General features: G+C 45.8%; 1 protein-coding gene and 1 pseudogene across 2 annotated transcripts in view; both read right to left on the reverse strand.

Moving 5' to 3' along the window:
* Window positions 1–9,317: 9,317 nt before the first annotated feature.
* LOC116078063 lies at window positions 9,318–10,255 on the reverse strand (annotated as a pseudogene). Its single transcript, XR_004113412.1, has one exon. The product of XR_004113412.1 is annotated as an RNA-binding protein with serine-rich domain 1 pseudogene (transcript).
* Window positions 10,256–17,780: 7,525 nt separating this feature from the next.
* The window catches only part of Tekt1 (tektin 1), a 24,974-nt gene continuing 17,116 nt past the window's right edge, over window positions 17,781–25,638 (reverse strand). The window contains exons 7-8 of the mRNA XM_031353589.1: window positions 18,647–18,843; window positions 17,781–18,030 (exon numbers count right to left, since the gene is read on the reverse strand). Coding sequence (XP_031209449.1) covers window positions 17,823–18,030; window positions 18,647–18,843 — 405 coding nt within the window. The 3' untranslated portion in view covers window positions 17,781–17,822. The remainder of the gene's footprint in view (window positions 18,031–18,646; window positions 18,844–25,638) is intronic.

Here is a 25,638-nt window from a genome sequence, read left to right on the forward strand (position 1 = left end):
TCAGAAATCCACCTGCCTCTGCCTCCCAAGTGCTGGGATTAAAGGCGTGCGCCACCACCGCCCAGCGGTGTGACTCTTTAATATAGTTCCTCATGTTGTGGTAATCCCTGGACATAAAATTATTCAATGTTATGAATCATAATGTAAGTATCTGATATGCAGGTGGTCTTAGGTGACTCCTATGAAAGGATCCTTCGATCTCCAGAGGGCTCGCCACCCACAAGTTGAGAACCACTGATCTAAGAATAAATAACCTCAGAGTTACAGTAAATATGTAGGCATGAGTACATTCTTATGAACATGTTTTCTACAAAAGAATAGATTCATCTTACAAGTCTGCGTACTTGAGTCAAATCTGGCTGGAGAGTAGATGCTCTAACTTCCATGCCTGCTTCTGCATTGTCCTGTTACCACATCTCACACTATGTCACCCCTGAAGACCTCCAGAGTCAGTGAGAGTGAGAAATATGTGTAACAGTTTGGTGTAATTGTTAAAAATAATTCTCAACTCATGCGCCCCTTGAAAAAATGGTCTCACCAGATTCCTCAACCACAGAAGAGCTACTGCAAAAATTTTCTGGCTCCCCTGAAAATGGAAATAGAATCAAGATCAGGAGAACCCATGGGAAAATGCAGAGCTGGAGAGATTCCCAAGTGCTTATGTTTTTAAGTGAATATCTTTTCTAATGACAATGTTCTACAGCTAGTGGGCCACATGTCCTATGGTTCTTCACCTAACCCACAAGTACCTAAAGTCATACTACATAGGCTTAAGTTGAGATGAAAGCAAGCCATCACCCTCAGGCAAGCCAATGAAACAAAAGCAGGTTTTCTTTTGGGAAGACCCTCAGGGCAGAGTTCTGGGTCCCCGAGGCCTGTACCCTCAGACAATTTAGGTCACTAATTTCTGTGATCCTGAGTAAGTTGCCTACCCTATTTAAGCCTTAAGTTTTAGGTATTTGTAAAGTGAGAGGATCTGGGAAATACCATATTCCTAAGGGTATTAGGATGGAAATCTTGGGACTCAGATCTGTGATGCTGAACATGGGCATGAGTAGCCACATTGCCCCAAAACACCTAGCCTTGGAAGCCAAATAGCATGGGTATGAGATCTGACCTGTCAACCATTGCGTGCCAACTTCTTAGATTAAACAAATATAATATGTGAACCTGGCTCATAGATTTTCAATAAATACTCACTTTTCTACATAATCAGTGAGGAAATAGACTCATATAAAGAAACGTGCCCTTCCCGGAGTCATCAGTTTGTTTGTGATGGACTCAAGACCATAGTTTCCAGATTTAAAGCCCAGATCGCTGTCTTCCAGGTAAGCAATAAAATAGGAAAGATTAATCCCTGTCCCTTCCCCCAACACAGTTCATGACGTTCAGATAACTGAGTGCATCTGTGATGAATGAATTCTCGTGGTTACACACACACACACACCACAGGAGAGAATGACTACCTATGTCACTTAGAAAGTGCTGGAAGGGTAAGGCCTAGTCCACCTCCAGAGCCAAGCTCTGCCACACCAGTGCCCTCCCACACTAGTGCTCTCCCAGGGTAATGCTCTTTCATAGCAATGCTCTCCCACACCCTGAAGAGTTGGAAACCATTATTCTGTCACTTAACTAGTGATCAATGGAAACTTCTATGGTGCTTGGTTTAGCCTAGAAATGCTGTATAAGATATAAAACACTGTTGAGCAATCATTGGAATATCGGGGCTGGAGAGATGGCTCAGCAGTTGAGAGCACCGGTTTTTTGTTTGTTTGTTTGTTTTCAGAGGATCTGGGTTTGATTCCCAGTGCCTATGTTGCAGCTCTGCCCCATGGTTCCTACATGGTAACTCTAGTTCCCGGGAATCTGGTGCCATCTTCTGGCCTCCTGAAGTGCCAGGCACACATGTGGTACACAGACGTGCATGCAAGCAAAACATCCACCTGTATTTAAAAAAGAAAAAAAAAATGTTAGAATGTCTTCATTACAAGGGCTGAAGATGGGGGAAGGGAGTTAAGGAAACTTATTCCATGAGCATCTGTGGTCTAAACCAGTAGAGAGAGTTTCCCATGCCAGAATATACATTAAAGGCTTGACATTAAAACCCCATCCAGTGATACCTAGAGAACAATGCTTCCCTATAACCTACCTCCCTAGCCTAAGCCTGCCTCTCTTCAGGTTATCCTGTCCCTCACATCTCTAGTCGGTGGAGTCGCAACTCGAGCAGTTCATGCTTTTCTCCTCCAATGTTTTGTGATGAGAATGTTCTTAGCATGGGCTGGGAATTAGCTCAGTGGTAAAGCGCTTGCTTAGTTGGCATGAGATCCAGGGTTCCACGCTCAGCCCAGGAAACACAACCAAATCATTAACCCAGAAATGGCAGTGAACTGTTATCCCAGCACTCAAGAGGCTTCATGAGGTCACAGCCACACTGAGTTATAGAGTGAGTTTCCAAAACAAACACAACAAAGTTCTTAGCATAGCGCCAAATCCAGTGGGCTCTTTTTCCAGCTCCATTTATCCCTGATGCCAGCAGCTGCAGAAACTTGCCCCAGAATCTGTTCCTTTGCCCCCCACAGCCTCTGCAATTGCTCAACAGTCTCAAAGACCTTTGGTTTAAGCAATGAAACTCGGGTCAAGTACTCTGAGTAAGATCAGAGATACAACTGTATCTTTGCATTTTTGCTGCTTTGTTACATTCTTTTCTTCTTTTAGCTGACTCGTGACCACCCATGTTCATGGAGCACAGAGTAATGGCCATGTGCACAGTATGTGACAGGAAATAGAGTACTGCCATGTCAGGACATAGAGTACTGCCATGTCCTTATTTCTCATTCTTCAAACAAATATCCGATCAGTTGCTACAGACTACCAGCATCTTACCATCTCATCTTATCATAGAAGATCACACAAGATTGGTCTATGTTATCTAACCATATTTCAGTACCCACTATCCAACCTCTATTTGCCTCCACCTCTCCCAGCCTCTCGCAATTTCTATTACGCTCCCTTTTTCTTTAAGACCAGCTTTCCCAGCTTTCCTATTTAAATGAGAGCACGCAGTATTTATCTTTCTCTGACTGGCTTCTTTCATGTGGTGGTTTGACCATGCTGGCCCATGAGAAATGGCACCATTAGGAGGTGTGGCCTTGTTGGAGTAGGTGTGGCCTTGTTGGAAGAAGTACATCACTGTGGGGATGGGTTTTAAGGTGTTATGAGTAAGGTCCGCTCAGGACAGAAGAGTAGGTCTCCTTTTTGCCTTTGAAACAAGATGTAGAACTTTCAGCTCCTCCAGTGCTATGCCTGCCTGGATGCTGCCATGCTTCCCACGATGATGACAATGGACTGAACCTCAGAAACTTGCAAGCCAGCCCCAATTAAATGTTGTCCTTTATAAGAGTTGCCTTGGTCAGTGTCTCTTCACAGCAATGGAAACCCTAATTAAGACAGTCCACTTGCCAGGCGGTGGTGACACACGCCTTTAATCCCAGCACTTGGGAGGCAGAGGCAGGCGGATTTCTGAGTTCCAGGCCAGCCTGGTCTACACAGAGAAACCCTGTCTTGAAAAAAAAAAAAAATAGTCCACTTAACACAATATCCTACATTTCCAACAATTTTTGCTGACAATTATGATGCTTTTAGAATGATAAATGTCATTTGGGGGGTAAAGGTCACCAACTATAACTCAAATGAGGCAAGACAACATATATCATAGGCAAATATACAGATATATGGCATACATAAATGACATGACAAAAAGGGAGTGGTTAGAGTGGAAAGGGGCCAGCAGGAGCAGGGAGGAACGGGGGTGGGGGGGGCAGGGGAGTAGGGAGGGACAGAAGGGTAGTGAGGGATGATTAAGAACAAAATACAATGATATGTGTGCATGAAAATGTGATCAGGAAACCCACTGTTTTGTATACCAACAACAACAACAAAAATATTTGAAACAAATTTCTCCCCAAACAACCAATCTTTTGTATACATAAAATACCCCTCTTCTTCAGTAGATGCTCATCCTTTTATACACATTACCCAAACAGCCATTAGAGAGAGGGCTACACAGACATTCTTTCTGATTTGCAGTCTGAAGCCACAGAATCCTATGAACTCGCTGGCCGAATGACACACAGAGACCATCTGCCATGTTCAACTTCCTGGGGGTAGTGCCCAAAAAACAATTTAATCAAGCAGACTCGTATTTTTCTACATTTACAAAAAGCACATATTTTGAAGATCTAATCACACACACACACACACACACACACACACACACACACACACACACACGGCCCTAAATGTTCAGGGGATGCAAAGTTCTTGAGAATGTGAGTATTTGCTCATTGTGAATCCCCAGTGCCACTCTAGAATCAGCAGCAGCTTTGGGTGTTTTTGAATGAATAAAATAAGGCTTGATTTGGAGATCATTCCAACTTAGTTTACAGTAAACAATTGTTTCACAGTGTTTTGTTCTGAGCCACCTTCCTGGGCATTAAGACAAGCACACCATTTAAAGAAGCTGTTTGGAGCACAGAGCTCGTGAGCCTGATACGATAGTGGAATTCATTTAGACAAGAGTGTTCTGTAGGATACCAGCAGGTGCTGGTTATGTAAGGAAGGCAAGAAGACGCCTCACAAATCTCTGCAGCGGCTTGTCACACTAACTCAGTGGCCCGCTTCGCACATGAGAGAAGTAAAGCCAGATGTGCAGGGGACTCACCTACTACCCCATGAGAAGTGACTGAGCAGTCAAGATGATGAAGACCAGAGGTAACCCCAAGGCTGCATACTCTGTCAGCCAGTGCCATCCCTAGAAAGTGTATCCAGTCCTCCTCTCCCTCTGTCCACATCAGAACTTGCAGGGTACACACAGCCTGACAGTGGCTGCCCATGGCTGAGAAATAAAAAAATGCTGCATAGAAATGCAGACTCAGAAAAGCAGGCCAACGCTGAATACTGAAGAGGCTATTAGGGAAAGAACATGATCTCCAAGTAAAATGCGCAGCAACTGGATAATGAAGTGACATCAATACCAGGAATCCCTAGTCATGTTGACAATTTGATGAATAAGAATAAGTTTCATGTCTTGATATGAACATCCTTCAAGACTCTAAGAGTGAAAAATCAAGCTTCCAGCCAAAACATCTTCGGTGAGTCTAGTTTTTTGAACACTCTGGAGCACTGTGTGTCTAGGGCCTTGACTAAGCCAAGAGTATAGAGATCAGCCTCCCCTGAGCTGGCTACATCATTCAGTATTCCTGATTATTCATGAGTTTTTCATTATTATTATTATCATCATCATCATCATCATCATCATCATCATCTCATTTATTATTACTCAGAGTTATTTTCAATGCTTGGCCCTCCCAGAAAGGCCAGGCAAGCCAGGCTTCCTTCAGCTCTTCAGGCTCTTGTGATTTGCTTCTCTCTGCCATGACCTCCATCCTATCTTCTGGCCATCTCTGCAATCCGCCTCTCAGCTACCACAAGAGAATGTGATCTGAAGAGATGATAAACAGTACTGCACACTTAGTGGCCACTCCTCCCTTTCCCTAGAAACAAGGGATGAACCCTGAAAGACAAGTCTCCATTTTTGGCTGCTGAGGACACTAAAAATAAATTCCCCCAGTTCCATACCTCTACCTTCCATAGCAGGTGGCAGACGGCATAGAAAGAAATGAGAGGCCAGAGGGGCAGAGAAGCTGGCCCTGCCTCTGGACCCACCCACAACCTCTGATTGGCTTAAGCTTATCACCTCCAGGGATAGCAGGTGGAAGACCCCACTTATCTCTCTACCTATCTTCCAAAACCCCCAACCCTGGTCAACCCTGCCCAGTCCATGACTCTCACCAGGACCTGGCTTGAGCTTTGCTGTCGCCTACACACTTTGACCCCAGTCCTCCTTGATCTTGGTTTGTATCACATTGCCCCTTTCTCTAGATGCTGTTTACTAAGAAATCTAGAGGAGACTTCCTTCAGGCACTCACAAAATGCCAAATTCACATTTGCCTTTCCCAGCTCCAGAACCAGCCCATCAGAAAGCCTCTCTCTGACCAACCAATCTCAGGTGACCACCCATCCAGAGAGCCACTCTCCTACCTCCTGCTCCACCACAGCACTTTCCACTGCCTGGAATGGCTTTTTCAGAAAGTGTCTGCCTCCGGGTTGAGTTCCAAAGGACAGGGTGCGTCATCTTGTCTGTCTCTGATATTAGCACTCAGCATAGAGGCCGAGTCCGGAGTAGCCCAGCTAATGTTTCTTGTGGGAATGAATAAGCAAGTGACCCCACCCACAATCCTTTTGTTAGCTTTCTGTCACAATAATACTTGACTTTATCATCTTATAGAGAGAAAAGAGTTGTGTTGGCTTGCCAAACAGTTCATGAGTCAACTGTCTTCTATTGAATGACTCGGCATATGGGATCAGACAGCATATGGGTTGTTCGTCTCAAGATCAGGAAACAAAAGAGAGCCAGGCAGTGGTGGAGCACACCTTTAATCCCAGCACTTGGGAGACAGAGGCAGAAGAATCTTTGAGTTCAAGGCCAGCCTGGTCTACAGAGTGATTTCCAGTATAGTCAGGGCTACACATAGAATTCCTATCTCAAAGAAACAAACAAACAAAAAAATTAATAAAAAAAAAAAGGGGGGGAGGGAGGAAAGAAGGAAAGAAAAAGCAGGGGAAAGCTGGTCACACAATCCTTTTCAGGACCCACCCCCAGTGACCTAAAGACCTCCCACTAAACTCTACCTTTGTAGAGTATTTCTAACACTTCCCAATAGTGGGATCAAGCCCTTTAACTCATGGGCCTTTGAGAAATAATCAAGATACGACCTATATTTCCCACTAGCTAGCCTTCATGGTACCAGAAAGTACTGTGAAGGCAGCTGGAGGAAAATTATCTCCAACAGTCTTTTTTTTTTTTTTTTTGGCTTTTCGAAACAGGGTTTCTCTGTGTAGCCCTGGCTGTCCTGGAACTCACTCTGTAGACCAGGCTGTCCTAGAACTCAGAAATCCACCTGCCTCTGCCTCCCAAGGGCTAGGATTAAAAGTGTGTGCCACCACTGCCCCGCACTTTTTTTTAAATACATTTTTTATTTATTTCACGTATGTGAGTACACTGTCGCTGTCTTCAGACACACCAGAAGAGGGTATCAGATCCCCCCATTACAGATGATTCTGAGTCACCATGTGGTTGCTGGGAATTGAACTCAGGACCTCTGGAAGAGCAAGCACTCTTAACCGCCCATCTCTCCAGCCCTCCAACAGTCTTAATCAGCTATATTCCCATATGTTACACTGCTAACCAGGCAGACAACATGTGCCCGCTGGTACGTTAGGGGTAAATCTGTTGTAGAGCTAACCAATTGTTTTCTGATTGAATTAGCGGCCTGCTCCACTGGAGGAAGTCACAGCTGGTGCTATAAACCTGGTCAGAATTCTGTAGCTTAGATATCACAGGCCCTATTAAGGAAGCTACCATTGTTGCTTTTCTGAGTGATGTGCCTTCTGGATAATTATGTTCATGCCTACTGTAGATGAGTGCTGTTAGCTTTGGTCAGAGAAACTTCTCTTTGGAAATGCAACAGTACAGAGACTCGGAACTAGTCAAAGTACTAAGAATAAATGACTATCAAAAACTGAGCCCTAAATGAGACATCTGTATCTCCCAATCCAAGGCTCAGGACTATCAGGGAAGAGGAACTGTAAAGAATGTAAGAGCCAAGGATGGGATGCATGCTGCGGCACACTCTTCTGGGCATGAGGTGGCTATTGCACCCTTAAACTCATGGCAGCTTTGATTATACAAGACCTGCACAAGATGTATGCTTTTTGGTACCTTGTAACAGAAGAGGGGGAGGAGCTCATTAGCCCCACCCACCCTGAGGATCCATGGGGAGGGAGCAGCATTTTCTTCAGTAGTTTAGCTACTACTAAATTTAAAAAACCTGTCATGCTTCTCTAAGCCACTCTAATAAAACTCACTGAGTCACCAAAGGAGGGAGGAGGGGACAGTTGGGAAGGGAAACAAGATCAGGGGTAGAAGGAAGAGAGATGGGGTGAATGTGTTCAAAATACGTTATCTGGAGCTGGCAGGATTGCTCAGTTGGTAAAGATGCTTACCAACACAATCCTGAGAGCCTGAGTTCAGTCCCTTGAATCTACGAAAAGATGAAAGAAGAAAAATGAATCTATAAAGTTGTCCTCTCTGTATATAAATCTCTCACACACACCACATATCAAATGTGCACACATATCCACATACACACACATACATTACACACTTATCACATATCAAACATACACATATATACACATCACACACTTACTACATATCAAACACATACACATACCCATACACACATATCACATACTCACCACATATCAAACATATATACATATATATCACACCCACACATCACACCTACACCACATATCAAACACACATACATATATACATACATATCACACACACACCACATATCAATCATATACACACATATACACACACATCACATGTACATACCACCCACACATACATAAATTTAAATTTTGTTTGTTTTTGGTTTTTTGCATTTCTAATCCTAGGTTTATTGAACACAGTCCTTTCACGCTACACAAGTACAAATACAACCTTACCAAAAATGCTATGAAATTATAAAACTCAAAACAAACTTCATAGTACCGACTGTACAATAAAAGCAAAAAGAGGCACTGTACATACTGCCGAGGTTAACCTGCAACATCACCATGAACGGCAGGTGACAGGTTTCATGAGGACCCTGTAAAACTGGCTCACCAATTTTAAGAGTAACAGAGCCATGGGGACAGAAAAGACAACCATGTGAGGAGGAATCCGGCAAAGGTTTTAACCCTAGAAGTTGAAGCGTACCCAGCAGGGGATATGGTCAGGCCTAACAGAACAGCAGCTTGGTCCTTTCCACAGGTGTGGCACAGCAACAGCAAGGGCTTGAGCAGGTTGTCTGATTGGTCCTGTGAGGTCGCCTGTGAAAATGATGGATTGCCATTGGAGGCTTGCTTGTCCAGTTGGCTGTGCTATCAAACGGGCTATCAAGATCTGGAAGGGGTGAACTTTCTAGCTAGAAAAGTACAGGGTACCTCTGTGGGAACAATCCTGAATCAACGGCACCTCTACAAGCCAGAGCCCTCCTGCAGAGGACAGATCTCGACTGCTGTCTTCAAAGCCTACCCTAGTAAGGGATCCCTCCTTACAGATCCACATTTAGCTAGAGAAAAGGGAAAAACTGAACCCGGAGAAGATAAATTACAAAGATATGTATCAATGTCCCTCCTTATTAGGAGGAGTTGGAGCTGGAACAGCTCCTGTGGCAGAGGCAGCCTGGAGATGGAGACCTCCTATGAACAGGGACCTGCGCTCCTCACCCGTGGGGGTGACCTGCGACACATAGGAGGTGGTGGAAGCATACCCCTGGTCGAGGTGGCTGAGGCCGGGTGCCAACACTGCAATAGCAGTGATCTCTTGGCCATCAATTGTCCTCTATCCATGTGTATCCTCTGCTTCATCTGGACTGCTAAATTCCACATATGCATAGATTTGGGTAGATAAAGATGCATCCTTTCTATAGGCATGTCAATCATTTTCATTTTCCCGTAAGTAGAAAACGTTTCCATGATATGATCCTGGAATTCCCGATCGAATTCCTGATGAGCTTCCCAGTGTGCACTTTGGTAGGTTTAGGTGAAGGGCTCCGCCTTTTCCTCTCTCTTTCATCTCTTTTGGGTGGTTTGGATTTGGAGCCAGAACACTGCCTGTTGTCATGCCTGCAAGGAGAAGGGCTTGGGGAGCCCGAGGAGCTGCTAGAACGGGAGCTTCCGGAGGGACGGAGGGGTGGAGCTGCGGGATGCAGAGGAGGAGCTAGAGCCACTACTTGAGCAAGTGCTGGTCCTGGAGCTGAAGCTGGACCTAGACCTGGGGCTGCTGCTTCCACTTGAGGCACTGTGTCTCTTCCAACTCTTATCTCTGCCACGACCCTTCTCACTTGACTCTTTAGCGGCCCCTGCCTATATCTTTAGAGCGATCCTTGGACTTCTGTTCTTGCGTTTGGTAGAAGGAGCCCGAGAGCTGGACTTTTTATTTGCTTTGACTCCTAGCAAGCTCTTCTTTTTCACTTCTGATGAATCCATTCTCCCCTTCTGAGGTGTTCAAAGCAGCAATGTCAGCCTCACTTATCTGAATTCAAACTTCTAACTTGAGTCTGAGAAACAATCCCTAATCAATTGTAATTTACACCAAAGAGAGGCATCTTCCCAGGTGCCACCACTTCCTCCCGCTCTTCTTAGACCCTGACAAGGGCGAAACTCTGTCATCCATAAATTTAAATTTTTCTAAATACATTATGAACATCTATGAAAGGCAATAATGAAACTTATTATTACATGTAAATAATACATATTAATAAAAACATTTTAAAATATCTAAGCTTTAACAGTCCCATTGTCATAGGCCCACTGTCTGGTGTGAGCTCACCTTTGCTATGAGTAAAGAACTGAAAAATGCACTGGGCCAGCATTAGCTTCCTCTCAAGGAGCCTTAAGACCCAACTATAGGTGGATGGACAAACAACTCCCTCCCATGGGCTTCAAGACTGTCAAAGAGAGTTTTCCTAATGTTTAATTTTTTTTAAATGCATGCCAACATATATAAAGGAATTTCGATTGAAAAATACTTTGGGGCCAGGGATGCTGATTTCAGGCTCTGATGGCCCAAGATCCAGTCTGCCACCAACAACCCATTGGGCAGGCAGTCATGTTCCTGTTACAGGCTTCTCATTTGTGGTGTTTAGAAAGTGCATCATGAAGAGTAAGGCTAGAGATAGGAGCTCCCCACAGGAAGCTTCCCCCCTCTTCCCCTCCCCTCCTGCCTTTGACCTGCCCCAGGTCTTAGCACGCTGACTCCTGTCCTGTGCCAGGCCTTGGGTTTCCCATCTGGGGAAGTTGAATGAGCCCACTGGCAGCCTCTCTTACCAGACACTCCGCTTCCATCCCAGGAAGTCTCCCTCCAAACTTGACAAGTATGGCTTCAGCACTATTGTCCCATAATCTTTAGCTTCTCAAATATTTCTGGGACAACTGGCATAACTGGTTGGTTTTTGGATCCACACTTCGCATCTGAGATGGGCGATCAGAGTGGCCACACCCCCAGCCAAGATGCACAGCCTCCACTGTGCTCTAAGCACCTAGGCTGGAGTTTGGTGGCTGCTGGTTTACTCTGGGGGTCCCGTTAGTATGCTTAGAAGTTCTATGCTTCTTCTGACTTTTCTCTATGGCTTCTGGAGGCTGCAGCAGCCTTGTACATACAGCCAAGATCAAAGCAGGGGAGGGGGTGTGAAGAGAAGGCGTTCCCAGAATCCCCAGCCAGCTTCTTCTGTTGCCCCCTTGGTCAGAACTGAGTCTCATAGAGGCACTGCCTACGAGAGGGAAAACCGATTTTGTTCATGGATCAAGGGAAACCTGTGAGTATACACGACTGTTGGGCTAGTCAGCCAACAACCGGGTCTGTCTCCTCTACCGCAGCGCTCCATGTGCATGCAGCTGATTATCCAGAGCAGGGGAGGTATTGCGCATGGTGGAGTGTGTGCGCCAAGCCACAGTCAAGTGCAACAAGATTTGAGGTGATTAGAGAGCCCACAAACCAGCCAGCGCACAGAATGGCATTTGTAATCAATTCCCTTAACAGTTTCCTTCTGCATCGGAAAAGCTAAGTCACTGACTGCAGCTCCTCCAATCAAAAGACCTGTTCTTCACTCACCTGGGGCCTGTGGTTACTCACCCCCTTTCCAAACTTAAGGCAAATTTAAAGGGAGTGGGGAGTTTAAGTCATCTTGGGAAACAGACTCGGCAGGATTAAGATATTAAGGCTTCAGGTCACTCCCCAGAATTAAGATATTAAAGTCTCAGGTTGGATCTGGAAACTTTAAACTCAGACTCTAAATCTGAGACCTGAGTCACAAGGAGCCAATTACCAACCATGCCACACTTTTTCCACACAGCATCGCCCCTTGCTGCAAAATTCTGCTACGGTTGTAAAGGGCCAGCAGCCTGAGTTTGAATCCTATGTTGGCAGCCTCCAGGTCTCAGTTTTCCCACCTATAAAGTGGAAATCACAGACTTCACTACCACACACATCAAACATGTCTCGGTGTTAGGGGCCACACTTGCCACACTATACCTATAAGCCTACCATACACCCTACTTGGTTTAGATTTGAGATTGTAAAATACTTCCTAAGGACCTCAAAACACCCAACTCTTCTATAGTCTAGTAACAAATTCAGCCCTTCCATAACCCTTTGCCTTTGTGTTATGTTGTACCACTGTGTAGAATAGCCCCTCCATTTCCACCAAGTTGCATCTGTTTATCAAGACACTCAAGAGCGGCCTTACCCCCCCCAGCACGCTGCCATCACCCCACGCCCCTCACCCCACCCCACCCTCACCCCAGTCAGGCAGCCATGGCCTGTGACAGCTCTTTGTGTGAGAGCCATGAAAATTCACTAGGAGTCAATGATGGGAGAAAGGGTCAGCGTGAGGGGACTGAGGGTCTCTCAGAACCCAGGGGCCTCAGAAAATGCCTGGAGCTGAGGACAAGGAGCTGTAGTGGTGGGGGTGTAGCCTGCTCTTGTCATTTTTCTTGGCACACTGGCTGCCACTTTTTCTCTCTAGTTATTAACTGGCTTTCTGTTTCCGGTTCACATAACAGACAACAGCTGCCATCTCTGCTCCGGAACTTCTACTCGAAAGAGCAGCCAGATGGAACGGAGGCTTTCTTTCCCAAGTCCAAATTCCTCAGGAGAGGGGCTTCTAGACCCAGCATTCGTTAGCAGCTACTCCTTGGCCCAGTCAGCTGTGGTGGGAAGAAAAGAGGAGAGAGGCTGGGGGCTGCCGGGTCATGTGGAGAAGGAAGGAACTCCCCACAGAAGGGAGCAGAGTGAGACGACGCCTGCTGTTTCCACGGAGCCTGCTTCAGATAAGCAGCAATGTCCCCCATACTGTCTGATCTCGGCAGGGCCGTTCACTGTGTTCCCTTCAACCCAGTGGTTAACATGTTAAAGGGGAAAATGATAGAAATATCTAGAAGCTAACTAAGAAAGAGCATTTACGGAAAGGACTGGTGTTGAACTCTGCATGAGAAGAGCAGAGCAGCTCGCTTCTCTCCAGAGTCCTTCGGGTGCTCGCCACCTCTGGGTGTTTCCGCTTCAAACTCCTGACTCCTAAGACACAGACGAAGAGCTCAGCTCCAGAGAGGGCAGACTTTGCCACACAAATGTGGCTGAGCCGCCTTCTGTGTTCACTGCATGGTTCTCAGAGAAGAAACTTCGGAGCTGGAAAGTGACCTCAGGAGCAGTTGTCTGGAAACTCGGGGATCGGGGGTCGGGGGGGAGACATGGGTTATGAAGCTTTCTTCCCCCACTCCTCTCTAAACCTCTGTTTAAGAATAACCATTTAGAGCCGAGTGGTGGAGGCACACACCTTTAATCCCAGCACTCGGGAGGCAGAGACAGGTGAATCTCTGAGATCAAGACCAGACTAGTCTACAGAGCAAATTCCAGGTCGGCCAGGACTACACAGAGAAATCCTGCCTCAAAATAAAACAACAACAAAAAAATAAATAAATAAGAGAAATGAAATGTTAAAGCCTGGGTAACTGTTGCCTGTCTAGCCCCCCATTTTATGCTGTTGCTAAGAACATGCCTGAGTTGATTGCATATTCTGTTATGTTCTGTGCTTTGGTGTTCTTGGAAACCAATCACATTACAGGTCAGTTAGAACTGCTTTGTAGAGTTAGTCACAATAAGCTTGGACCCAAACCAACCACCCAGCAGCACTTCCTGCACCTGTGTACAAGCTTTTATGATTTTTGCTTTTATAAGCTGCCCCTGGGATGGACCCCAACATAAGAGAGACACCTGCACCAATATAAGAAGCCATTTGGAATAAGACTTCCGTTTTGAGTAGGTGTCAAGTACAGTCTTAAGTTCCCAAGACCTCCCTGGGAACAGATGTCCTACTTGGCAGAAAGAGTCATGTACATAGGTAACTGACATCCCGGATGGCAAATTAAGACATGAGTGTTAGACAGGGCAAGTCTCTGTCACAGTTGAATACTCCAACCAATGGGAACAGGATAAATGTACAACAAAGACATATTCCTAAGGACATGCCCTATCCCTAAATCCTGATTGGTGGAATAACTTGGCACAGATGTTTGTGGATTTCAGGTTTAAAAGCTCTATAGGATCCTGGCTCAGAGTCTCAGTCAGCTCCCAAGTCTGGTCTGCGGCCCTGACTGATCACTCCTGAGGCAAATGCTTGATACACTATCCCTGTGGGACTGAGATCGGTGTTCCTGTGGTTTGTGGAGGGACGCCTGGACCCCAACATGAAAGGTGAGGGTAAATTTCAAATAGATCTTTCTGGATAAGAGTGAGATCTAGCTGCAACATCTGTCACTCTACTGATTGCCAGGGTTGAATTGGCTGATCTATCAGGCTAGGCAGGTGTCCCCCTCCTCCCTCACAACTCCCTGTTCATCACAACCCTCTCTGAATACAGGAGGGCCAGTCTTCAGTCAAGGGTAGCTATGCTTCCCTGCTAGACCCTCCAAACAAGCTGTCAAACGGGTCTTTGAGATGTGAGTCCTCAGCCTGAGGGTCTTCCTCTGGATGCTGGAGTGACAGGCATGAGCCGACACACAGCTCACTGCTGCTTTTACATTGTTTTAATTGACATTAAGTTTTATGCCCTTGTTTTCACCGTATTTACCTTCATGGTTGCTTCCTACCACACAGACAGTTCTAACTGCCCATTTGCAGTAGTAGTGCAAAGTAAATGTGCTGCCTGCAAAATGAACGTGTTTGAAAATGTTTCATGGCTGGGTTAAAACTCAAGAACTTGGCACTGAATGGCTGTCGGTCTGAAAGGGTCAGTCATTTGGTGAGTTCTAAGACAGCCAGGGCTATACATGGTCTCCAAAACCAACAACAAACAAAGAAAATTAAGAGTAAACATTTATTTCTCACACTTTGGGAAAATTTGAGCGGCAAGGTTAAGGAGCCGGTGGCGTGCGGATGAGGAAAACCCATTTCAGATTCGTAGGTGATGTCCAAACTGGACAGCAAGAAGCGGCAAGCTCTCGGGACACTTTTAAAGTCACTGACCCCTGCAGGAAATCTCTGCCCTTCCCCGACCCCCGTGTTCAGCTCAACCTGTCACCTCCCATAGTGCCCATTTCCTACCCGGTTCCACTCCCTGCTAGGCTAACCAAACCATGAAAAGGTGAAACTTTAATATTATCTTTCCTTTGTTTTGATTATGGACAAGTTCAACTTTAGTCCTATTTAACAAAAGCTCAAGTTTAAATGACACTAGACTTAAAGGATAGCATCTAAAAACTTTACTGCCCGTAAACAGTGTTCTTGTTTGTTTTTTATGTAGTGCCTCACTATGTAGCCCAGGCTAGCTTTGGACTCCTGAATTTCCTGCCTCTACCTCACAAGATGTATCCCACTGCACCTGTCAAGAATAAGGCCTATGTTATCGTGAAAGAATGTCTGGTTTGAACAGGTAGAGAGGACTGTAGCTGGTGGACTTGGTAGCTACCAAGACTTTGACAACCTCAGGCTACTGCAGATGCCCCCTGTAAAACGGATTAGAACAACTTTCTTGATGAGAGAGAGAGAGAGAGAGAGAGAGAGAGAGAGAGAGAGAGAGCATCATACAGGCATATAGAGGTCATAGGTCAACATCAGAGTTCATCCTCTATTGCTGTCCACCTTGTTTTTAAAGATTTATTTATTTATTTATTTATTTATTTATTTATTTATTTATTTTATATATGTGAATGCACTGTAGCTGTCTTCAGACACACCAGAAGAGGGCATCAGATCCCATTACAGATGGTTGTGAGCCACCATGTGGTTGCTGGGAATTGAACTCAGGACTTATGGAGGCGCAGCCAGTGTTCTTAACCACTGAGCCATCCATCTCTCTAGCCCCTACCTTGTTACTTTTTTAAGATGGAGTCTCTGGCTAAATCTGGAGTTCACTGGTATGGTTAGCGCAGCTGTCCAGTGACAGAATTCTCCTGTCTCCGTCTCCCAGCACTGGGTTTACACACCACTGCCATGTATAGATTTTTTATATGGGTATTTGGGATCCAAATACAGGTCCTTATACTCACACTTTACCCACTGAGCTGTCGCCCCAACACCCCCCCCCCCAACACCTAGTCTCTACAGAGAATTGGTTTTTATTACATGCACACATACCAGTTGTGTGTTTCGGGCAGGGGGCCATGGAGCAAAGTAGAAGTTAGAATACAATTTGTGGGAGTCAGTTCTCCCACCATGGGGGTCCCAGGTATCAAACTCAGGTTTTCAAGCTTGACCACAAGTGCCTTTATCCCCTAAGCCATCTTGCCTATCCCTTGACCCCTTTACTCTTAATCACTGTTAAGAAATTCAAATCCTGGGCTGGTGAGATGGCTCAGCGGGTAAGAGCACCGACTGCTCTTCCAAAGGTCGTGAGTTCAAATCCCAGCAACCACATGGTGGCTCACAACCACCCATAGTAAAATCTGATGCCCTCTTCTGGTGTATCTGAAGACAGCTACAGTGTACTCATTTATAGTAATAATAATAAATAAATCTTTTTAGAAAAAAATTCAAATCCAGCCGGGCAGTGGTGGCGCACGCCTTTAATCCCAGCACTTGGAAGGCAGAGGCAGGTGGATTTCTGAGTTCGAGGCCAGCCTGGTCTACAGAGTGAGTTCCAAAACAGCCAGGGCTATGCAGAGAAACCCTGTCTCAAAAAAAAAAAAAAAAAAAAAAAAAAAAAAAAAAGAAAAAGAAAAAAGAAAAACAAAACAAAACAAAATTTCAAATCCATAGCATGAATTTGAATCTCTAGCATGAATTAAATTTTTTTTATTTTTTATTACTGCTGATTGTTTTTAAAGTAAAAAAAAAAATACAACAAAATAAAAACACGCAGTGACTCCTAAATAGTCTAGAATCAAACACAAAACTTTTGAGTTTCTCTTCAGGAAAGGAGAAATTTAAAAAAGTAAAACTTCCTGCCACCACATGGGGGCGCTGAAGGATGCAGGCCGGGCAGAGACTTGCCTTCCTAAACCAGCCCAGGCGGCTGTCTTTCCCAGCTGTCAATCAGAAACTGCAGCTCTTTGTGTAGAATCCTACAGCAAACACACGTGACCACTGCTTTCAGAACCTTCTCTCCTGGTCTTTGAGCCAGGGACATTTCCTTTCTGACCTCACAGACACAAGCAATTCTGCTCTCTGCTGCTCCTCCCTACCCACTAGGTTCAGCTTTAAACAAGTGAGAGCCCCCTTGGTCCTATCCTATCTTCTCCTAACAACGTTCTCCTTCATCTGATTCTGTGACAATGCAAGTCCTTTGCCAGGAGGTGGGAGGGGGCATCTAAGCTTCCTAGGGTAAATGGATGGTATCCTATTCCATGAGAAAGAAAACCCTACCGCAGCTTGCGAGTGGAATGGCTCTCTAATGGCTCCGTCCCCTGGCCCCAAGACCTCTGCAATCCCTATGTCTGGTCTGACACATAGCATTAAATTATGAAATATCTACCTCATCAACCACCATAGTAGAATAGAACCTTGTCCGCAAGTCACAGACCTGAGCAGAGCCTGAGACGTCCTGCCAAGAGACTGCGGCAGGCTGCCCAAAGTTCTGCCCACCTAAAATGAGAGATCTGTGCTACTCTTGCTTTATGATGCAGTTTAATAAAACTCTGAATGGCTCCTATCAGCAGATGGCCTCTGCGCGGATGCCCCCCTCCCAGGACCCATGGTCATCGCCGTCTCGAGGCGGGATGGACCTCCTCATCTCCATACACAGCACCTGGTCGATATAGATGGTGTTCTCCTTAACCTGGATTTCCTCCTGCAGGGCCAGCTGCCTGCGGTACAGTGCCTTCAGCTGTACCTGAGCCTGGGCCAAGATTTCCTTTAACCTGGGAGAAGGAGAAGAGCATAAGGGTAATCATGCACTCTCGATGAGGGGAGGGGGCTGGGAGGGAGAATGTGCTTCGATGTGCAGTCAAATGTCATTTCCCTTGCTTCTCTAGGCAGTGCTTTCTGGCTGCTGGCTACAGCCAGGCTTATGACACATATTGATAGGAATAGTGGTATACACCTGTAATACTAGCACTCAAGGGGTAGGTCGTGATTGAAAAGCCAGCCTGGGCTCATAGAAAGTTCAAGGTCACCCCAACCTACTTAGCAAGAACTGGTCTCAAAGCCAGAGTTGGGGGATCTTGCTCTACGGCAGAGTTCTTGCGTATTGAGCCCAAAGTTCTGGGCTTTATTTTGAGCACTGAAAAAGAAAAACCAGCATTTAAAATGGCACATATCACCTAAATATCTGGATTTGGACATTATAACAAAATGTCTTGACACTGAGTTCTGCTTGGGTGTCACAGAATGACAGCTGCTTTGGGTGGAGTCGGCAGACCTGGCATCTAGGAAGGCATCCTTCCAACGTTACAGAGCCAGCAGCACCCTTGGCTTGCCCCTCCACTGCAATTTACAATGCAGGTTGAAGTCATGCCCCAGCAGGGGCCGGCCCACCTGGCAACATTATGGTTGATCTCCTGAACCTCCTTGATCAGCCGATACTGAGCGACATCTCGACACAGCTCCACGTTAGGCCGGTGCGTCCTGGTCTCCAGGCGCGTGTGTGCTACCTTAGCTGGCCCTTCTTGCTGCGTAATGGCGTTTTCAAGAGCCACAATGTTTTTTTCTTGGGAAGCAATTTCTTCCATAACCTGATGGAAAGTATTGGAGGATGTGAGGCTTTGCTGTGCTATTTGGAAAAATCAACGGCATGGACAGAGCTATTATGACCATGAACATTAAGGCCTAACCTCACACTCCCACATAAGCGGAAGCCCCAGACAATCTGATCTCTTGCCCCCAAAGCAGAGACGCTCAAGCAACTACGGAACCCCAGACACAGAGCAGATCCAACTGGCCGAAGAGTTAACTCATAACCCACACTATGCTGTGACTTCCCTGGAGATCAACCTGAGCAAAGGCTCGGCCACTGTAGTGGTGTGAGTGAGAAATGTCTCTCGCAGACTCGTGGATGTGAACATTTGGTCCCGGTTGTTGGTAGTGTTTGGATGGATGGTCATGAATCTTTTAGTAGGTAGAGGCTTGCTGGAGGCGGGCTTTGAACGGTCGTGGTCTTATTCCACTTCCTTCTCTCTCTCTTTCTACTTCCTGTGTATGGATGAGGATGTCAACAACTAGTCTCCTGGCCCTGTCACCAAGCCAAGAATTCCCTGACAAGAGGGCTTCTATCCCTCTAAACTTTTCTTCCCTGAGTTGCTTTTGCTGGGGTGTTTTACCACAGCAACAGTAAAGTAGCTAATACTGCGGGCCATGCCCCACACTATTGCTCAAGGCCTCTTGCCTACCTGGTTAAAAGTACCTTCACATCAGGAACAGAAAGTTGATATTTCTTTGTAAACACACACATACACACACATACACAGGCACGCACGCACGTACTCACACACGCATGCACACGCACCAGCACCAATTCTGTCTCCTGGAATTCTGGGGAAAAAAATGACAGTGTAGTGCATGTGTGTGCATTCAGGTGTGCTCGTGTGCGCATTTGCATGTAAACATGGAGGCCAAAGGCCAATCCGTCGGGTGATGATCATCTTTTTTATTTTTAGCAGAGTCTCTCACTAGCCCAGAGCTCATAAGAGGCCAGTCTGGCTGGTTAGTAAGCTCTAGAGATCTTTTTGTTTACATTCCCCCACTACCCTCTCCCATCCCTCCTAGTGCTGGGATTACAAACATAGGCCCCCAGGCCTGCTTATTTTATATTCTGACCTTTTTTAAAATAAAAAAGTAAGACATGAGTTCTGGTGACCAAATTTGGGCCCTTGTGTTACTGAGCCACCTCCTTGGCACTTCTATGTATATATTTGAGATCGGCTTTGTGCACAGAAAGACACTTGTAAGCTACTCGGTTTTCTTACATTAGTATTTCACCAGTGTCATAAGTGTAGACTGATGCAGAAGACCTGCCTGCCGTGCATAGGCCTTCAGTTCAATCACTAGCACTGTCCACCGCAAAATTATCCTTGAGTTGCTTTTTGTTTTGTTTTTAACATTGCATCATGAAAATTTCCATACATACTGAAGAGTAGGCAGACTAATGAACCTCAAGCTCAGCACCGTAGCACGCACCTTTATTCCCAGCACTCAGGATGCAGAGGCAGGCAGATCTCTGAGTTTAAGGCTAGAGTAATAAACATTGTGAGTCCCAAAATAGACAGTACTACACAGTAAGACCGTGTCTCAAAAAAAACCAAAAGCCACAGGAGGCCGTAGTGGACCACACCTTTAATCCCAGCACTGGAAGGCAGGGGCTGGTGGATCTCTGTGAGTTTGAGGCTAGCCTGGGTCTACAAAGCAAGTTCTAGGACAGCCAGAGTTACACAGAGACATCCTGTGCTGGGATTAAAGGTGTGTACCACTATTTTAAAGCAAATCTCTGATATTTTATTTCAGCATCAAATATGTGAATGTGTTTCTAAACCATAAGCATTCTGGTTTTCATTTAGCACTCCCACTGTAGCGTGGCTCCTTCCTAGCATGGCTACCTGCTGTTTTGATTTCCACTCGTCTGTATTTTAAAAGCTGGCTTACTCAGAGTAGAACCCAGACAAATTCTGCTGTACTTGCACTAGGACTTTCTTAAGCTGCTTCTTAAGATTCCTTAAATTCGTGGCCAGAGAACTGGCTTAGCGGTCAAGGGCGCTTGCTGATGCTCCAGAGGACTGCCCTTGGTTCCCAGCACCCACATCATGTGGCTCGAAACCCTGAGACTCCAGCTCCAGGGTTCAAAGTCAAGCAGAGGCAGGTAGCATGTCTGCAAAGTCAGCTCTCTCGGCTTACAAGACAGCACCTTGCTGCTGTGTCCACCCGTGACGCAGGCAGAGGGCAAAGGTCGACCTATTTCCATCCATCCCTTCTGTGAAGCTGCTAAGGAATGGCTGCCTCTTGGGGAGCAAGTTTCAATATAAACTTTGAAAGGGACACAAATGCTCAAACCAAGGCACAGTGTTCACATCACATTAAAACAAGAGACTGGATTTTCGTGTTGCATGCTGAGGGCCCAGTGGAGCTTTCCGTGTTTGTGGATTAACAGCAGAACTGATGCGCAGTGCCCCAGAATATCAACACTCTACACTGGCATCGTTAGACCGAGGGCCAACCACTACGGCTCCCAGGAGGGCCACGTCGGAACCTTAGGGAAGATCGCCTCACTGCAGGGTCTCCATGTGAAAGCGAGGCTGCAGTCAACTGTTCCAAGCCATTCGCTGACCCACCAAGCTGGAAGCCATTCCCAGCTAATTCCATTATGAAGATGGTGGCAGCTAAAGAACAGAAGCCTGGGGCTGGAGAGATGGCTCAGCAGTTAAGAGTGCTGACTGCTCTTCTGAAGGTTGTGAGTTCAAATCCCAGCAACCACATGATGGCTCACAACCATCTGCAATGAGATCTGACCCCTTATTCTGGGGTATCTGAAGACAGCTAAGTGTACTTACATATAATAGTAAATAAATCATAAAAAAAAAAAAAAGAACAGAAGCCTGTTCAAGATTACTCAGTATACAAAATGTTGCTCTGAAATAGTCCAAGGACTGGAGTAGAACCAATAGTCACCTTTTTTTTGGTATAACAACCAACCAATTTGGTGTGGTTTCTTTTTCTCTTAGTGAGCTGTCAGGCATCCTGATACTGTTCGGTATTATTTATTGGAGAAGTCTGTGCTGAGTCAGAGTGACTGAGGAGTTAACCTCTTTGGAGACATCATTGGGTCTCAACCTTCCTACAGCTGCCACCCTTTAATACAGGTCCTGTTGTGGTGACCCCCCCCCCAACCATAATATTATACTCATTGCTATTCCATAACTGTAATTTTGCTACTAGTATGCATCGTAATGTAAATATTTTTTGGAGATAGAGGTTTGCCAAAGGGGTCAGGACCCACAGGTTGGGAACCATTGTTTTGCATGAAATGACTGTTTTCAAAAAGTTGAGAAACTGGCTGAGGCTCATTGGCAAAGTGCTTTCTAGCAAGCTCTAGGACCTGAAGGCAGATCCAAAGCGCACCCAGAAAAGCTGGAGCAGTGGTGTGCTTCTATAACCTCAAGAATGGGGACCGGTTACAGAGATTGAGGGTTCCCTGGAGCTCACTAGCTAGCCCGACAGCCTGACCAAACTGGCAAGCTCCAGGTTCAGTGAGAGACCCTGCCTCAAAAAACATAAGAAAAAGAGCAATAGAGGGCCAGGCAGTGGTGGCGCACGCCTTTAATCCCAGCACTTGGGAGGCAGAGGCAGGCGGATTTCTGAGTTTGAGGCCAGCCTGGTCTACAGAGTGAGTTCCAGGATAGCCAGGGCTACACAGAGAAACCCTGTCTCGAAAAACAAAAAAAAAAAAAAAGAGCAATAGAGGAAGGTATCTCTCATTAACTTCTGGACACACACACATGTGTTGTGGCACAAATACATGTTGAGCAAAAATGGGCTGGGCTGAACAAATTTACAGAGCCTATGAAAATGCAAATTATCTAAAGTCTAAAGTTAGGCATTGCACTACTCATTGACAAGTACTTTACAGAAGGGAGATGCTAGCTCTGTTCAAGGGCCTACATACAAGTATGAGGAACTGAGTTCGAATCCCCATCATCCACCTATGTAAAAGCCAAGTATGACAGGGGCACATCAGTAACCCTAGCACTAGGGTTAGGGGTCACAGACAAGAGAACCCATCCCTAGGGCTTGCTAGTCAGTGGGTTCAGTGAGAGACTTTTGTCTTAAAACGTAAGGTGGGAAGGAGACATACAAAGTCAACCTCTGACCTCAGCGTGTGCACACACATACATGCATATACACATATGCTACACACATGTACATACACAGTAATTTTTAAGTGTACTTTGTGAAAAGCGTTTAGTGTGGTGCTGGACTAACTTCATCCCCACCCCCTCACTCCCCCACCCCACCCCCCATGCACTTCGTTAAGCTCTCAGACCTGACACCACGCTGTTTCATAGGAGCAGCAACACATCTACAGCTCTCCAGCTCCGTGGCTTTGCCATGCTTACATCTTCTTATGGTGTGTGTTAGCCCAGGGCTAGGACTGGAATTTTTCTGCCTAAGAAGCAGCACCCTCGACTGTTGCTAACAAGTGCTGTATGTCTTTTGGAAGTTAGTTTTCCATCCTCCTTGAACCTGGCCTAAAATTTCGAGGCAAGACAGCCCGAGGCACACAGCTTAGGATGCAGCCGCCTGGCTTGGACCTGGTGTCAGGCTGCTCCCCTCACCTCAGTGCTGTAAAAGCTAGCCGAGAAGGAAGACTTCTTCCCCATGGTTGATGACTGGCAAACATCATTGTCAACCCCCCACCCCCCAGCAGTGGGTTCTGCCTTCAAAGGAAATGCCCAGATTTCAGAGTTCAGTGAAGAAGCATCTCCCTCAACTTCAGCTCAAAGGGATTTACATGCTAGGAGGCAAATATCTGGGGAATTAACTGACAGCCGTCCACCAGTGCTTCCCAAGAAATGAGCACAGCCAATTAAAATTATTTGCTTGGACGATTTGTCATCAGCTGGCAGTATGGCTCTGAGTGAAATTATATTTTTAGATGAATTATGTAACAGTTCATTATGAGTCGGCATTAGCAAATGAATGCTTGCAAAGAATTTTATAGGAAACCCTAACTTTGCACCAGAGCAAAGCAAGATCCCACCTCCCCACAACAGAATTCCTCTCTTCTTATAAGTAGACCACTGTCTAGAGACTCTATTGCTGTGATTGTTGTTGCTGAATGCTTCCAAAAATGAAGACTTTTTGGAAATGTGATGTCTTACTTGCTGCAGAAACACCAGCATACCGCCACACTACTGGTGGCTCTTGGCCCGTGATGCCTACAGTAGTCACTACAGATCTATGCATTTGACTATTTCAAACACTGTATTACTTAATCGTAAAGCTTTCAGGGGGAAGCCCACTGAGAAAACAGTTGTCTCATTGTAAACAAAACGAGAGCTGGAGGTTGTCCCTTCTGCTTGATCTCCTCCGGACCAGGGAGCCCTGTCAGATGAAAGCCAACTGCGTCCCCTCCTTACAGGGTCTAAGTCCAAGGCTTCCAAATGGGCTGTGGGTCCCCAGAGTCATTCAAAATCCATGCTCACTTATTCATCTGCCCACAGAACTTTACCCATGCTCAGGTGACCTGTGTCTGTATTAGAACTTGAAATTTGAGACCCTAGAGACAGAACACGGTTTCCCAGAAACTCTTAATGCCTTTGAACTTGAACCACTTATTTATAGTATATTAAAAGTTTATGGGCTGGTGAGATGGCTCAGCGGGGAAGAGCACTGACTATTCTTCAGAAGGTCATGAGTTCAAATCCCAGCAACTACATGGTGGCTCACAACCACCCATAATGAGATCTGATGCCCTTGTCTGGTGCGTCTGAAGACAGGTACAGTGTACTTACATATAATAAATAAATAAATCTTTAAAAAAAAAAGTTTATGTATATGTTAAGAGTTTTGTTTTGTAAATCAGGGTCTCACTATGTATTCCTGACTGGCCAGGATCTTGCTATGAAGTCTAAGCTGGCCTCAAACTCACAGATCTCTGTCTGTCTCTGCCTCCCCAGTACTAAGACTAATGGCATATGTTACTATATAGGGTCCTGTATGCATTAGTCTATTAGATTTTAAAGGTGTGTAGGGTATGTGTGTGGGGTACATGTGGGGGTGGGGGATATGTGTGTATGCATGAGTGTTCATGTGTGTACCTGTGGGGGGTATGTGTATGCACGAGTGTCCGTGTGCTTGTGTGTGTGTGTGTGTTGGGCATGTGTATGCAGGTGCACATACCCATGTGTGCATGTGTGGAGGCCAGAGGTCAATGCTGAGCATCTTGCTCTATTGTTTCCCATCTTCTTTTTTGAAGCAGGGTCTCTCGGTGAACCTGGTCCTCACTACTAGCTAGACTAGCTGGCCAGAAGCCCTTGAAAAAGGGCCACTATCTCCAACCCCACACCCACCTGCCCCACTAGCATCCATCACAGTGTGTGCCTCCACGCCCCAACTTTAACATGGATGTTGGGGATTCAAGCTCAGGATCCCCCTTATGCTTGCACTTCAAGCACTTCACCCACATAGCCACCTCCCAGCCCCAAAAATATAAAATATAAAAATATAAAGTGCATGCTAAAAATACGAATAACATGCTAAAATAATTTTATATTGAAAGTTAAGTAAAATGTTATAAAGTCAATTCCACATAATTCTTTTAACTGTCTTAGAAGAAGCTATTAGATGTGGGTGAAGCCGGTGGTGGAGGGGGTGGTGGCAGTGGCAGTGGTACACACCTTTAATCCCAGCGCTCAATAGACAGAGGCAGGTAGAGCTTGTCTGAGACCAGCCTGGTCTACAGACAAGTTCCAGGACAGCCGTAGCTTCACAGAAAATCCCTATCTTAAAAGGAGGAGAAGGGGGAGGGGGGAGGGAGAAGG

The sequence above is a fragment of the Mastomys coucha genome, unplaced genomic scaffold (assembly GCF_008632895.1).
Source record: "Mastomys coucha isolate ucsf_1 unplaced genomic scaffold, UCSF_Mcou_1 pScaffold5, whole genome shotgun sequence".
NCBI lineage: Eukaryota > Metazoa > Chordata > Mammalia > Rodentia > Muridae > Mastomys > Mastomys coucha.